This window comes from Bufo gargarizans, chromosome 5 (genome assembly GCF_014858855.1).
Source record: "Bufo gargarizans isolate SCDJY-AF-19 chromosome 5, ASM1485885v1, whole genome shotgun sequence".
Taxonomy (NCBI): Eukaryota; Metazoa; Chordata; class Amphibia; order Anura; family Bufonidae; genus Bufo; species Bufo gargarizans.
Window position 1 is genome coordinate 476,681,105 of NC_058084.1, and position 16,694 is coordinate 476,697,798.

The 16,694-nt window shown below is 43.7% G+C and overlaps 1 protein-coding gene across 1 annotated transcript in view; it reads left to right on the forward strand.

Moving 5' to 3' along the window:
• The window catches only part of DYNC1I1 (dynein cytoplasmic 1 intermediate chain 1), a 328,122-nt gene extending 321,324 nt beyond the window's left edge, over nt 1-6,798 (forward strand). The window contains exon 17 of the mRNA XM_044294826.1: nt 4,956-6,798. Coding sequence (XP_044150761.1) covers nt 4,956-5,063 — 108 coding nt within the window. The 3' untranslated portion in view covers nt 5,064-6,798. The remainder of the gene's footprint in view (nt 1-4,955) is intronic.
• Nucleotides 6,799-16,694: the final 9,896 nt, after the last annotated feature.

Consider the following 16,694-nt stretch of genomic DNA (forward strand, 5'->3'; position numbering starts at 1 on the left):
TTATAAGACATGTGTTACCTAACATATATGATCATCTGTCACACCAAGGCAGCCATGAACGAGTTCTGTCCAGGCATCATTGACCTGAAATCTCTCTTCAACGGTACCAGCGCCATATCCCACAACATCGGCTTAGGGCTCTTTCACACTTGCGTTGTCCGGATCTGGCGTGTACTCCATTTGCCGGAAGTGCCCGCCGGATCCGTAACACCGCAAGTGAACTGAAAGCATTTGAAGACTGATCAGTCTTCAAAATGTGTTCAGTCTTACTATGGCAGGCAGGACGCTATTAAAGTCCTGGTTGCCATAGTGGTAGTGGGGAGCAGTATACTTACCGTCCGTGCGGCTCCCGGGGCGCTCCAGAGTGACGTCAGAGCGCCCCATGCGCATGGATGACGTGATCCACGCGATCACGTCATCCATGCGCGTGGGACGCCCTGACGTCACTCTGAAGCGCCCCGGGAGCCGCACGGACGGTTAGTATACTGCTCCCCCGCTCCCCACTACACTTTACCATGGCAAACAGGACTTTAGCATCCTGGCAGCCATGGTAACCATTCAGAAAAAGCTAAACGTCGAATCCGGTAATGCGCCGAAACAACGTTTAGCTTAAGGCCGGATCCGGATTAATGCCTTTCAATGGGCATTAATTCCGGATCCGGCCTTGCGGCAAGTGTTAAGGATTTTTGGCCGGAGCAAAAAGCGCAGCATGCTGCAGTATTTTCTCCGGCCAAAAAACGTTCCGGTCCTGAACTGAAGACATCCTGATGCATCCTGAACGGATTTCTCTCCATTCAGAATGCATTGGGATAATCCTGATCAGGATTCTTCCGGCATAGAGCCCCGACGACGGAACTCTATGCCGGAAAAGAACAAACGCAAGTGTGAAAGAGCCCTTATACTCCATAGATCAGGAGATGCAACTCAGTACATTGACTTTCGATTTCAATGGGATGTAATGCTCTGCTGTACGTCTCAAGCAGCAAAGAAGATCACAGAATATTTACAAAAAGTTGCAGAATGCAAAAACAAATCGAAATGGAAAAGTAGACTTAACATGTGGTAACCATTTTTGATCAGAACCCATTCATCACGGGTGCAGTCACAGACAACGTCATACTTATATTCAATAGGGGTCGGTGAAGTTAGTCCATGGTGGATAAGTAGAGCCAAAAAATGTTTCATGATGACACATGGCGGAGCTTGGAATTACGAGATGGGTGAGAGCTGCTCCACCCTGCTCTATAAATAACTACGTCTTGTCTCATCCATGAATCCAGCATCCTCCTATCAGGTCCGGCATCTCTCCATGAATAATCGGACTCCAGAGAGTAATATTCAGGGACACATCCTCCCACCTGACAACTTGGGTTCTGTAAAAAATTCTGCGACACTCCAGCCACAAGCTGTGCCTCTGACCGAAATGTGTATGGTGTTGTCATGACCTCATCACATTAAATTTCTTGAGTCAGTGCTGGCATTTGGAACGGGCTTAATATATCTTAGCCACTTGCTGAAGTGTGCTTGGCAAGCGCGGTGTAACACATATAGAATTAACGATGCGCTTACTACAAATGATGATCCCATTATATACCACCGTCATAGGAAACCCAACCAGATGACCGTATCCTGGAGGGGGTTCTGGGGGAAAACTAGATGTGTAGTACAGTCTTTAGCATTCTATGAATCCATCACATAATGGTTGTCCTCGAATAAAAAGTTTGTTTAACCAGAAATTTCCAACAGAAAAGGTAACATTTAGATTAAGGAATTTGCATGGTGTCCTATCAAAGCTGACCTAGTGGGTATAATTGCCCCCTTTATTGAACCTAAAGTACCTACCACCTTTAGTGGGTTCAGAAAGCTTAAGGGCAGGCATATAGGGCATGACTTTTTTTTTAGCCCATTGTTTGCAGTCGTTTTTATAGGGACCCCACTGACGGTTGGCTCCAGAGAAACAGGTACCAACCATATATGGCAGTTCTTACCAGGATATTTTATGCCCTCATTCATTAAAACTTGTGGTCACTTTCACAGTTTCTGCAATATTTATATTACAAACGGAAAATCTTTGGGAGGTTTACGTTGAAAATTAATTTCAAGGGTGAAACATGACTTCTCCTTCCCGTAGAAGATACAAGGTATAAGGATTGCGTCATGTACGGCCAGACAGCGGTAAAAATATTTAGCAGGTCACCTCCTTCCCAAATTTCATTACGATAGAATATTGAAATGGGAAGAAAAAACACCTTTTAATTTTTTTCACCATAAATGCCGTGCTCAGTCATATAAAATTTCACACTTCTTAAAGAGAAACTCCACCTCAGACTTTCGAATCTCAGGAGATACTCATTCAGGGTTGTAGTTTTGTCACCATTCAGGTTCCGGTGGAGGATGCCTATTCACAACATATGTTGTACATGTTCTGATTGGGCGCAAGGCACTTAAGGTCACATCCATGGAATAAATGGTCATGCAGTACATTTAGATGATCTAATTAAAGGAAAAAGCCATGCATTCCTATGGTCTTACTTTAGACCTCATGCCAAGACAATATTGTCAGCCATGGCAGGGATGCTTCAGCATTTTAGCGATTTATCTTTTTGCTGGTCACCCACATGCTCTCCTTTCATGTCTTCCAAGCATCTTTGTCTTCTCCAGTGAGCTGCATGTTCTCCTAATATATTCAGATGAAGATTCTTTCAGGTTGTTGGTTTAGTTGAGGTTCCATTTCTTTTGTCCACATGCTTTTCTAATACCATCAGCAGACAAGCGTTCAAAGCCACCAAAAACTGCTTCGTCCATAGTCTACACACCCACCTAAAAAAAACACTGGATCGTTTTGTTAACTGAGTTTATTGGGATATCGACAAGGCAATTAAATATATCTCAAAAAGAGAAAAGGTACAATAGAGGTGAGGGAAAGAGGATATATTTTGGGCTACATTTGGGTTGTAGTCCAATACTAATGAAGAACCAGCTCACCGCAACTCATATCTGGTGCACATTTGAGATGTCCATTTGGCTATAGGAGTCAAAGAAAGTTTCTTGGCTAAGGGAAAACTCTGGAACACAGTTAAAGTCAAACCGAGGAGAACAAGTGCCAAGAGAGAATCCAAGGGGTTACGCAGGAAGATTGATAGTAAAGGCAAGGTCAGCAACAGGAAAAATGAAGCTCGCTGTAAACAAACTCTTCTTGACAGCCTATTTCGGTATTATACCACAACATTTGTATTTGCTTTTAATGTTCCTGATGGTTAATTACATTTATGAGACATATTAAATGACACCAATATTTTGGCTTGTTGGGATGCATATTACTTTTCAGGTTTTCAATTAGCCACTGGCACTTTTTATGACTCATATGGTCACTTATTAGATCAGGGAAGCTCTGACCACACATGCTGTTACTAGGAACGCATTGTGTACTTTTACAACCCCGTTCCAGTGTGAACGGTTAATCATCAGAGGTGAGTGATACCAACAGAAAGGAGGATATCTTCACGTATGTGGTTGAAAGAGAATCTTTCATTTAACATGAGGAATCAAAGATGGACCAGTTCTGTGAATAGAGGGTTAAGATAGACAAGGGCTGACCTTTGGTTTTGGATTGTGGAGTGTTGCGCAGCATGAAAATCTGCTGCAACTTACTGTATGCTTTGGGTGAACAGTAACCACAAGCAATAAAATACGGACATCATTTATGGAACAAAAAATTCAGAATATCAGCTTTGTACTTATAACATGCATATTGTGTCTTGTCCTGATTCTGCTACTGTATGATCGCATGATTCGAATGATCACACAGTAACAGTTTGCTTAAAATAAAAGAGTTTGGCCAACTCGGGAGACTATTTTTGGACAAAGGAACACGTTAGCGGTGGCAAACTCCCTGGCCAGATTTATCATGACTGACAGCTGACTCCACTTTCACATATGGCTAAAGTCAGTTTTAGCCAAGTCAGATTTATGATCGGCCCTTTAAGACTGTAATAAATGTGGTTTGACGGTAGCAGTTTATCCATCAGTAAGCAGCTTTACAAAAAAGTCGCACATCTTTCCGAAAAAGTCTCATAAGATAAGCATGGTTCTCACTGGAGTGAAATTGCGACTTTTTAAATAGTCCCAATAGTAAATCTGTCTAGAGATTCATTTACATAAGAAAACACGCCCACTTTCAGAAAACTGGCGAGCATAGTGCAGAACAGAAAAAAAGTCGCAAATTTGTGCGCAGTTTTAGCGTTTGGGACTTTTTTACTCCATTATTCTGACCTGAGCTAGTGATAAATCTGGCCCCCTTTGTGTGAATATTGTTTGAGACAGATTGACCCAAACACCTTGCAACTGTCCTGCAAATAAACCTGGGAACAAAGAAGCCAAGACTTTTCTTCCATTCACTTTACTCAGCCATCCTTTTACCAATATCAATACGCGAGATAGTATGTGCCCAGTTACTTTAGATTTAACAGACTGATTTCTATTTAAACTCCATTGACCTCAAGTTAGGACCATTTTCAAGAAATTGAGAAGACTTGGACCAATTGTGAATCTTTCCATTAGTAGTAGGCCTGATAAGTCACGATGGAGATGGAGCAACTCATGACTTGTCAGGTCTATGAGGTGATCTCCAGGTCCTGCATTGTGCTTTTCTCAAGGGATTGTTCTAATAATTAGTGGGATAATAAACCTTCCTTCTTAACCCTTGTATTGAGCGATAGCCTGTAAGGAAACCAGATTACATAAGGTGTACAGGGTTAGAAACAGGGAGACAAACAAGCTGATCCTCCCACAGGCAGAGACAAGCAGCTGTAGCTTCTGGCATAAAAAGCCTTTGTGAGATGCGGAAGATAATGAGGAACTTCTCTGAATTTTGCTTCTCTGAATTCTACATGTCTGACGATGTATGTAGCGCTTGCCCGTTCTCTCACAAACCATCTTCTCCTTTCTCCCTGCAGTTTGCCATTCCACACAGTGACGAATGGGGCCGGCTTGCCCGTACTCTGGTTGAGATTCGCGCCAACCGAGGTGATGGGGAAGAAGAAGCTGTAGAACTGTCAACCTGAGTGCACAATGTCAACCACAACCAGCACAGCATTAATCTGTAACTGAATGTACCAATGTCACCATTATTTTTGCTGTGATCTTTCCAAGTGCCGCCAGTCCTTCTCCACCTTCAGCTTCTTGTTAAAATAGTGGCCAGCCCAGCCGAGACATCCTGTCGTCTCTCTGTATTGTGCAGACAATCTCAGCCCTTGTCTCCCGTCCTTCCCTGGTGTACAAATATTTCGCTGTGTGCCAGTATTTTAATTAAAAGAATTATATCACAGCCAGAACGCTAGTTATTCCTGGATGAAAACATGTGCATACTAATTCACAAATAATTGCTGAATATAGTAGACAAATTGTGTGCTGGCTCATTCAGGCCTAAGACATTAATGTTCTTACGAAACATGGTGATGGTGGTGGCATGTTGCCAGAAAGCACAATATGGCTGGCAGGTCCAGGCAACAAGTTCCAAATACTTGTTAATAGTGGGCATCATTCCTAGAATTATCATGATTCTCCACTTCGTTTGTTAGGACAACAGGTTGATATCAGCTAGAATTGTGCACAGAGCTATTGTCATTTCCCTTCCCCCACTTTTCTTGCCGTGGTAAAGAGAATATGAAGTCTGGGGTCACTCCTGAGACATGAAGGGAATTATATAAAACCAAAAGTTGTCCTTGATAGAACATTCAGTGTTTGAGGGGAGGGGTTCCAACTTCCAAGACCACATCGAAGAGGACTCAGCCTCTTTCCGCAAGGTAATGGAATGAGCTGGGGTATCAAGCACAGTCACTCGAACACAAGATCTTGTGGCTGTGTAAACCATGTTCTGATCAGTACTGGTCCCAGAGGTTGAACTTCCATGGATCATACATGGCCCACACTAATAGGATATCCTATCCCCAGATAACATGTTTAGAACAAGTCCAGCTACTATTAATAGTAAAGTTTTACAAACATTCACCTACAAAGTCAAAGTGACATAGACATGTTCAAAGTAAATCGATATTCTTCATGTTTCCTGGTAATCAGAACAATTTGAACAAATGCTGTTCTCAATGGAACACATCCCCTTTCTACAAATAATAGACCCATACACCAGATGAGAATGCTGCATGTGAAGTTTTGAGCCACAGACTGTGTATACCATAATAATTAGGCCCATAAAATAAGAGGTTTAATTAGATCAAGGTAAAGGACTGTTGACACCAAGTTGGACCATAGATTGGCATGGTCACTCCAACAGTGACTCTCCAAGTAGGAATGCAGTCATAAGGTTGTCCAGACGTAGCATCATAAAGAAAAAAAAAAAAATCAGGTGAGATAACATGGAGTAGGAGCCCTCACTTGGCTGCTTCGTGAAACTGTGCGTTACACCATGTGCTAAGAACGAGAAGAAATAGATGCCCTTTCTTCCCAGAATTCCAGAGGAGCATGTATAGCCTATACGTCTCCTCAAGCCGATTAAGGCACTCTCTCCCCAAGGAGAAATAGTATGCCCCAAAATCCTGAGAATAGCCACCAGCCATAATCAGAAGCCATGCAAGCATCCAGAGGTCCATCACACTCCAGTACTTAGAAGCGCCCTAGGCAAAGTAACTAGCCCAAACTCTGGAACAGCCCTATAGAGCAAGCTAGCCTGCCTGTGGCCCATGAATTCATGCTTAACACAGTTATATTAAATCCATTCAGAGTGAGATATGATTGTATACAGATGTGGTTTTCAGACATTGGACCAGGCTGAAGACCTCAGATGTGGTCTTCCACTTGGGTTTCATGAACTCTAAATTCAAATTTTGAGATCTACAGGGATATCGCTGCGTCTTATTTATTGCGGTTAGCTTCATGGAACTTATTTATTTGAAATGATTATAATAAACGATTCTTTACCATGAACATAACGAGACCGGCCTTATCTGTAATCTGCTGCAAAGACGATATAATACTCCAAAAATGAGAATTACAATAGGCTGTTTGTACAAGGACTAGGAAGTCAAATAGAGTAGGCTGTCATATAGCTTTTACTTGAGAGCATTGCAGCTATATTTCTTGAAGCGTTTGGGCGCAGTTGATTTCATGGAAGGTTATATTAACAGATTGTGGTCCAAGAACGACACCAGAGAGACCCATAAAACATAGTTAAGAAATACCTTACAGATCTGACGTTTCCTTCGTAGGATTATATATGAGGCCTGGATCGTTTTTTAGCCTAACACAAAAAAAGCACAGTACATATACCACATCGTCGAGAGACAGAAAACTTCAGACTTCAGCTTGTGCAAAGGAAATGCTTAGAACGGTTAAACTTGATTTTTGATGTCACTTATCGTTTGAAGATTAATGTCCTGCAGACCGGCGGCTCCGCATTTGCAGCAAAAGATGAATGCTGCATGTGAAGTTTTCATGCTTTACTAGCATTTTTAAGTTTATTTTAAAGGTAAAACATATTGATTTTAACTAAGTTTCTCGGACAAACCAAAACAAGAGGGTAGAGACAGAGCACTCTCCTAAATGCAGTAATCTAGAAGAGGGGCCCCACCTGCCATTTATAATACTGGTTTTGTAGGTGGTACAGGAGCCTCTGGCTCTCCTCAGACACCAGTGCCCTGTGTGACTGTCGCTTCTACATGCTTATAGCTGTTTTCCATAAATTAAAGGGGTTTTCCGGTTACATACACAAAAAAATAAAAATAAACACCAGAACTGAACCTTACTGCATTATATAAATGATGTTCTAAGTGCATTTTGACTCCTTCAGCGTAATTGCAATCTGTGACTTGTACCTTGTACTACCAGCAGGAACATCGCAGATCCAAGTGGGCTGGCAGCCTCATTACAATTCAGTTCAGTGAATGAAGCTGGGTTGGGTGAGGGACCCTCTTCTAGTACATAGGGGGAGATTTATTGTCTCCCATGTGTCCAAAAAGTGGCAATAAAAAGTTGCATCGCTCAATTTTTACGCTGTCCTCACCACTTTTCAGAAAGGGGATGTAATAAGGGTGTCTGGCCAGCAGCCACTACAAATTTATCTTCATTTACACCAGTTTTCTGGCGTTTTCAGAGCTGCCGTAGATTTCTGTTTAGGCGCGCGGACCGTTAAGAGGATGCGCCTAATTTATGATGAGGCCTGAGCCTCATCATAAACTAGGCACATCCTCCAGCAGAGCAGGGGATATTAAAATTTATATTTATCTTAATAAATCTCCCCATTTTACTTCTACAAAATAAATTATTTAACAGGTCTTCGTTAGGATTTCTGTGTGGCAGACAGAACAATTGCCATTACACTATAGACCTGCTCCGTTAAAAGGGATGCATTTTATGTGCTTAAAAAGTTATTTTAGGCATAATAAATAAATAGCACATTATGGAAAATGAAGATAAAAAATTGTCATTTACCAATCACCATAAATAATGTTTTCACTTTATTGTACAACTTATGATTATTGACATACCAAGTACTGTTTTGTGATATTTCATACTGTTTGTTACAAAAACTTAATGGTTTTTGCTTTAGTTTTTTAGTACCAATAACTTTGCAGAAAATGTTTAACTTTTACTATAAAAAAAAAGCTGGAATGTAAAATACTGGTTTAGTTTACTGGTAAATCCTTTTCCAGGAGTCCGACATGACAGCACCCATGGAGGTTGTCCTATTGGTCTCTGTAGGGACAGGAAGAGAGAGATTAAAAGGCCCCCTCCACTCCCACTCTCCAGTGTTTTCCCAAATTACTACACCGGATAGGATCCAACACCTTTTATTAATAATGTTACATTCACACTGCCATCAAGGTTGGAACCAAAATACCAGGGAGGGTAATATGGGGTGCCGTCATGTCGGACTCCTGGAAAAGGATTTACCGGTAAACTAAACCAGTATTTCCAGGACGTCCCTCCATGACAGCACCCATGGAGAACTAACAACTGAATTTCCTAGGGGGGGGGGGGGGGGGGGGACGACTACTGCCTGAAGGACTTTCCACCCGAAAGCCAAGTCCTGTCCGGCCAATACATCTAGTCTGTAATGTTAAGCAAAAGTCAGGAAGTTAGACCAGGTTGCTGCCCTGCAAATCTGGTCAATTGTAGCATCTGCCTTCTCTGCCCAGGAAGTTGCCATTGCTCTCGTAGAGTGCGCCTTCAAGTTTAAAGGGCTTCTGTCACCAGGGCCGTCTTTACCAAGGGGCAAAAGGGGCAGCTGCAGATTACATCAGAAAAAGGTGACAGGGGCTGTTATGCTAATATACTGTAAACTACTCTATAGTGGGGTGCTGTATACTGTGGGGAGCCTGTATACTGTGGGGGGGTGCCTGTATACTGTGGGGGGCTGTATACTGTGGGGGGCCTGTATACTGTGGGAGGGCTGTATACTGTGGGTGGTGTATAGTGTGGAGTGCTATACTGCTGTACTGTATAGTGTGGGGGGCTGTATCGTGTATAGTTTGGGGTGCTGTATACGGTGAGGTGTTGTATACTGTGGGCTGCTATACTGCTCTACTATATACTGTGGGGTACTGTATAGTGTGGGGTGCTATACTGCATACTGTGTGGTGCTGTATACTATAGGGTGCTATACTGCATACTCTGGGGTGCCTTGTAACACTAGGGTGAGCCGAGCCGTGGTCTCCTTCCTGCAGAGCGGTGCCCACTTCCAGCCTGAGCCCAGCTGCCCAGAGCACTGATCCTGAGCCGCTGGAGTCTTCAGAACTGGAAGCATTTATATCACTGTACTCTACCAGATGTGTGGATTTTTTGTGTGTGTGTTGTGGTGGAGGGCGTGATTGCCTGCTAAGGTGTGGGAGGGCGGGATCCAGGGGGCCCAAGTAAATTTTTGCCCAGGGTCCAATCAATATTAAAGACGGCCCTGTCTGTCACCCCACTAAACCGTTTTTTGGGGTTTACTTATAATCCCTATAGTGCGATTTCTGCATACATAAGCTAAATAATCATTTCGGTTCAGTAGAATTTGTTAAAAACGTAATTTTAAAATATGCAAATTACCTTGCTACCAGCAAGTAGGGCGGCTACTTGCTGGTAGCAGCCGCATCCTCCGATTCTAAAGACGCCCCCTCCGCATGTTGATTGACAGGGCCAGGGAACGGGATTGTTCTCTGCTGGCCCTGTTTGAATTCAAAATATCGCGCCTGCGCCGTACCCGTCTCCAATCGGCGCAGGCGCACTGAGAGGCGGCCGCTCGCTCGGCCGCTCCATCCTCAATGCGCCTGCGCCGGGTGTAGATGTGACGTCTCGGCGCAGGCGCATTGAGGATGGAGCGGCCGAGCGAGCGGCCGAGCGAGCGGCCGCCTCTCAGTGCGCCTGCCCCGATTGAAGACAGGTACGGCGCAGGCGCTATATTTTGAATTCAAAAGGGCCAGCAGAGGACGTTCCCTGGCCCTGTCAATCTACATGCGGAGGGGGAGTCTTTAGGATCGGAGGATGCGGCTGCTACCAGCAAGTAGCCGCCCTACTTGCTGGTAGCAAGGTAATTTTCATATTTTAAAATTACGTTTTTAACAAATTCTACTGGAGCAAAATGATTATTTAGCTTATGTATGCAGAAATTGCACTATAGGGATTATAAGTAAACAAAAAAAAACAAAAAAAAACACGGTTTAGTGGAGTGACAGAAGCCCTTTAAAGGACAGGTCATCTCCTGCAGTCTGTATGCTTCTTTAATGGTGTCTTTAATGCACCGTGCCAACGTCTGCTTTGAAGCCTTCAGGCCTCTATTCTTTCCACCAAATTGGATGAATAAGTTACTTGATCTTCTCCAAGTACTTGTTCTGTCAAGATAGGCTAGAATTGTTCTTCTAACATCCAGACACTGGAATCTCTTCTCCTGTATATTTTTGGGAGAGGAACAAAATTAAGGGAGAGATATTTTTCAGATATAAGATAGATAGGCTCGAAAGGGGGGTCACATAAACCTTCTAAAACTACATTTAGACTCCATGGGGGAATAGACTGTCTCAAGGTGGGTCTCAACCTAGAAGCTGCTCTTAGAAAACTTCTAATCCATCTATGTTCTGCAAGGGGAGTATCTAAACAACAGCTGAGTGCCGAGATCTGTACTTTAAGTGTGCTGGGTTTTAGTCCTGCATCAAACCCTTCCTGAAGAAATTCTAATATGCAACCCACCGAAGGGGATCTGGTATGTGTGATTTTGTGACAACCAGGATGAGAATTTCTTCCATATTTTGTTATATATCGCTCTCGTGACGGGTTTGCGGCAGACCTGTAGAGTTGAGATTACCTTATCTGAGAGCCCCTTGTTTCTTAAGGTTTGCCTCTCAGGATCCAAGCTGTAAGATTCAGTTTGTCCATGTTGGGATGAAAAAGTGGTCCTTGTGACAGGAGATCGTGTCTTTTTGGAAGGGTTATCGGTTCTCTGATGGACATGATCTTTAGAACCGAAAACCAGGCTCTCTTGGGCCAAGCTGGAGCCACCAAAATCAGCGTGGTTGAACTTACTCTCAATTTCCTCAAGATTAAAAGGTATGAGGGAAAGTGGGGGAAAAGCGCAAGCTAGAGTCATGTCCCACTTCTGGGAAAGAGCATCTACCGCTAGTGGTCTCCCTCTTGGGTCTAGCAAGAAGAAATAGTCCAGCTGAGTATTCCTGCTGAACGAGAATAAATCCACTTGAGGTTCCCCCATTTCTGACAAATCATCTGGAATACTTCTTGGTTCAATTTCCATTCCCCTGGTTCGACAATCTGTCGACTGAGAAAATCCGCTGTGTAGTTGAGAGACCCTTTCAGGTGTGTGGCTGTAATGGACAAGACCATCTTCTCTGACCACTTGAAGATGAGATTCGCTAATTCCTGGAGTTGAGGATTTTTTGTCCCTCCTTGTCTCTTTATGCAACAGACTGTTGTTATATTGTCCGATAATACTCTGACATGATGGCCTGTGAGGAGATGTTCCGCAGCTTTCAGGGACTCCCAAACCGCTTTTAGTTCCCTGTAGTTTGAGGATTTTTGGGCATCTGTACTGGACCAACTGCCCTGAAAGAACTGATCCTCTAAGTGAGCACCCCAACCCCAGCTGCTTGCGTCCGTGGTTATTGTCTTGAGTGGTGGTATGTTCCAGGAAACCCCTCTGGACAGGTTCTCTGTTACTAGCCACCATCAGAGGGAGTTTACTGCTCTGTCCGAGAGAGCTATCTTGGCGTTTAACGATCTGTGGTCTTTGTCCCAAGATGAGAGGACCTCCGCCTGGAGAGTTCTTTAATGGAACTGGGCCCAAGGAACTGTCGAGATGCACAAGGTCATTAGGCCTAAGATCTGCATGGCCTCTTGTAGCGTCCGCTTTTTCTTTAGCCTGAAGGATTTTATTTTTTCCCTTATGCCGACCTGCTTGTCCTGAGGAAGAAAGGAATGTTGAGTTACCGAATCTAAGAGAGTTCCCAGGAACTTCTTTTGTGTTGCCGGCTGCAAATCCGACTTCTCCAGGTTTATCTTCCATCCTAGACTTGTGAGCAAAGATAGAGTCCTTCCTTTGTGAAGCTCTAATTCCTCTTTTGAGTCTGCTACAAGAAGGAAGTAGTCTAGGTAAGGAATTATCGTTACCTGTCTCTGTCTTAGGTAGGCAACTATCTCTGCCACTACCTTTGTGAAGATGCGTGGGGCTGTTGATATTCCAAACGGGAGGCACTGGAACTGGTAATGCAATATCTCCTCGTCTTTCTTGATTGCAAACCTCAAGTATTGCTGAAACGGATGGTGAATGGGGACGTGGTAATAGGAGTCCTTTAGATCCAGGGTGCACAGAAACGCTCCTGGACTTATCAGCGGGATTGTAGATTTTACTGACTCCATCTTGAAATGGTAATGCGTTACCCATCTGTTTAAAAATTTCAGGTTGATGATGGTCCTTTTGGATCCGTCTGGTTTTGTTATGAGGAACAGCTTTGAATAGTGACCCTTGAATTCCTCTGAAGGAGGGACCTGCACTATTGCGCCTAATTTCAATAGTTTTTGGATATCTGTCAGAAGCTGATCCTGAAGTGAAGCCGACTGGAAAACTGTAGTCTGAAATAGTTGTGGAGGAGGAACTCTATTTTGAACCCCTTCTGGATGGATTCCAGAATATATTGATTTTTGGTTATTCGGGTCCATTCTTCCTAGAAGAACTGGAGTCTGCCCCCTACTGGTCTGGCGTCATTGTCTCTCTGTCTTGGTATTGGGATTAAAGAGAAAACCTTGGCCTCTTCCACCTTTTGGGTAGCTCCACCTCCCAGTCTTCCCTTTACTCCTGGGAGCGTTTTGAAAACTGCTGGCCGGCTTACGAAAGGGCAAAGGTTTCTTGCTTTTCTCCTCCGGGAACCCTTTCTTTTTGTCCACTGTCTTTTCCAGAATCTCATCTAGTACTGGGCCAAAGAGGTGGGAACCTTTAAGGGGTATAGCGCACAGCTTATTTTTAGAGGCTATATCCCCTGACCAGGATTTTAGCCACAATGCTCTCCTAGCCGTATTAGTTAGTGAATCTGCTTTTGCTGCAAACCTTATGGACTCCGCCGAAGCGTCTGCCATAAAGGATGCGGCCATCTTAAATAGAGGTAATGATGCCAGAATTTCTTCCCTAGGGGTGTCCTGCTTAAGATGTTCCTCCAGCTGGTTCACCCATAAATACATAGATCTAGCTGCAGAGGTAGCAGCAATATTAGTATTGATATTATTGGCTGAAACCTCCCATGCTCTTTTGAGTAATCCGTCAATTTTCCGATCCATTGTCATTTTTAACTGGGCCGAATCTTCAAAAGGTAGTGTGGTTCTCCTAACCACCTTTGCTACCTGAATATCCACCTTAGGGACCACATCCCACAGTTTTGTATCTTCAGGGTTAAACAGCAATCTGTTTTTAAATTCACGTGGTATATATAATTTCTTATCAGCATCCGCCCACTCGTCAATCACTAAATCCTTTTAAGTTCTCGTTTACTGGAAACAACTTATTTTTCTTTGCTTTTAACCCGCCAAACATTTCATCCTGCACTGAGCGAGTCTGTTCCTCTTCCTCAATATCCATTGTCTGCCTTACGGCTGACAGAAGGGGATCTAAATCTTCTTGTGAAAAAAGATATCTTCTCTGATCGTCAGCCATATAAGATGAACCCTGATCATCATCCACCTTTGAGGTTTCCCCCTCTGAAAGATATAATCCCTCTTCTTCGAATTCTGACTACCTTAGTATTCGGTGTCTTTTGGGGGGAGGAGAACCAGCACATGGTTTTTGAACCATACTGGAGCTGGCCGCCTGGATCTCCTCTTTCACAATCACTCTCAAGTCTGCTAGGAGAGAAGATTGTTCATCTTTGAGAATCTTCGCCAGACAGTCACTACATAGGGCTTTTTTATATGACTCCGGCAATTTCTTAGAACATAAAGCACATCTTTTGGCTTTCTTTTTTGATTATCCCATAGCTTTAACCATGGTGTCTTTCTCTCCCTAATAGGGAGAGAGAGAGACCGTTAGCTGTATTGCATAAAAAAGAGGAAACCCGGAATATCAGCCCCCTGTAGGCACTTACAGTCATGTGAACAAATTAGGACACCCTTTGAAAGCATTTGGTTTTTTGTAACATTTTTAATAAAAGGTTATTTCATCTCCGTTTCAACAATACAGAGAGATTAAAGTAATCCGACTAACCAAAGAAAACTGAAGAAAAGTCTTTTCAAGATCTTCTGTAAATGTCATTCTACAAAAATGCCTATTCTAACTGAGGAAAAAGATAGGACACCCTTGCCCCTAATAGCGAGTGTTACCTCCTTTGGCTGAAATAACTGCAGTGAGACGGTTCTTGTAGCCATCTACCAGTCTTCGACATCGGTCTGAGGAAATTTTACCCCACTCCTCAATGCAGAACTTTTTCAGCTGTGAGATGTTTGAGGGGTTTCTTGCACGTACAGCCCTTTTCAAGTCACCCCACAGCATCTCAATGGGATTTAAATCTGGACTTTGACTTGGCCATTCCAGGACTCTCCATTTCTTCTTTTTCAGCCAATCTTTGGTTGATTTACTAGTATGTTTTGGGTCATTGTCATGTTGCATGGTCCAGTTCCGCTTCAGCTTTAATTTTCTAACTGATGGTCTCACATGTTCTTCAAGCACCTTCTGATACACAGTAGAATTCATCGTGGATTCTATGATGGTGAGCTGACCAGGTCCTGCTGCAGCAAAGCAGCCCCAAACCATGACACTTCCACCTCCATGCTTCACAGTTGGTATGAGGTTCTTTTCTTGGAATGCTGTGTTTGGTTTACGCCAAACATGTCCTCTGCTGTTGTGTCCAAATAATTCAATTTTGGACTCATCTGTCCAAAGAACATTATTCCAGAAGTCCTGGTCTTTGTCAACTTTATCTCTGGCAAATGTCAGTCTGGCCTCGATGTTTCTCTTGGAAAGCAAAGGTTTCCTCCTTGCACACCTCCCATGCAAGTTAAACTTGTACAGTCTCTTTCTGATTGTAGAGGCATGTACTTCTACATCAACAGTAGCCAGAGCCTGCTGTAGTTCTCGAGATGACACTTTAGGGTTTTTGGAGACCTCTTTTAGCATCTTGCGGTCTGCTCTTGGGGTGAACTTGCTGGGGCGACCAGTCCTGGGCATGTTGGCAGTTGTTTTGAAAGCCCTCCACTTGTAGACTATCTTCCGGACAGTGGAATGGCTGATTTCAAAATCTTTTGAGATCTTTTTAAATCCCTTCCCAGAGTCATAGGCTGCTACAATCTTTTTTCTGAAGTCCTCTGACAGCTCTTTTGCTCTCACCATGGTGCTCACTCTCACTTCAACAGTCAGGAGCACACCAAACTAAATGTCTGAGGTTTAAATAGGGCAAGCCTCATTCAACATGCAGAGTAACGATCTACTAATTATGTGCACCTGGTGTGATATACCTGTGTGAGATCTGAGCCAATTTAAGAGGGAATACATGTGAGGGTGTCCTATCTTTTTCCTCAGTTAGAATAGGCATTTTTGTAGAATGACATTTACAGAAGATCTTGAAAAGACTTTTCTTCAGTTTTCTTTGTTTAGTTGGATTACTTTAATCTCTCTGTATTGTTGAAACGGAGATGAAATAACCTTTTATTAAAAATGTTACAAAAAACCACATGCTTTCAAAGGGTGTCCTAATTTTTTAACATGACTGTACATGACCCAGGATAGGGATGTCTGCGCTAGCGTCCTGCATAGCTGACATCTGGACCTTCATACCTCACTCGGACAAGAAACTGACTCTCAATTTATGTCCTACCTGGTCCATCCTGCTGCCGCGCGGCTCCGCCTCCTCATTTCCTGGCGGGCGGACTCATTCAAACGAAGAGTCAACCCCCCTGCATGCTTTCGCCGCCCGGGATTAGCGTTCCCTGGGAACCGCCATCTTCCCCGGTCACATGGTCTGCACGCCCAACTGGAGGAGCGCCGGAACCGCAGCCGATCCCAGAGCTCCCACCCGGAAGAAGTGGCCTCGGCTTCCCACAATACCGCGGCCAAAGGTACAGCAAAAAAAGGAGGTATCGGGGATAGCGAGGGGACCTCTACCCAGAGAGGAGCTAGCATTTTAAGCCCTCAGAGTCTGAAGAAGAGAGGCAGAACCCCCCGACCAGACTCGGCCCCAAATCCTTTTACATTCCCAGAGCAGGGAACGACT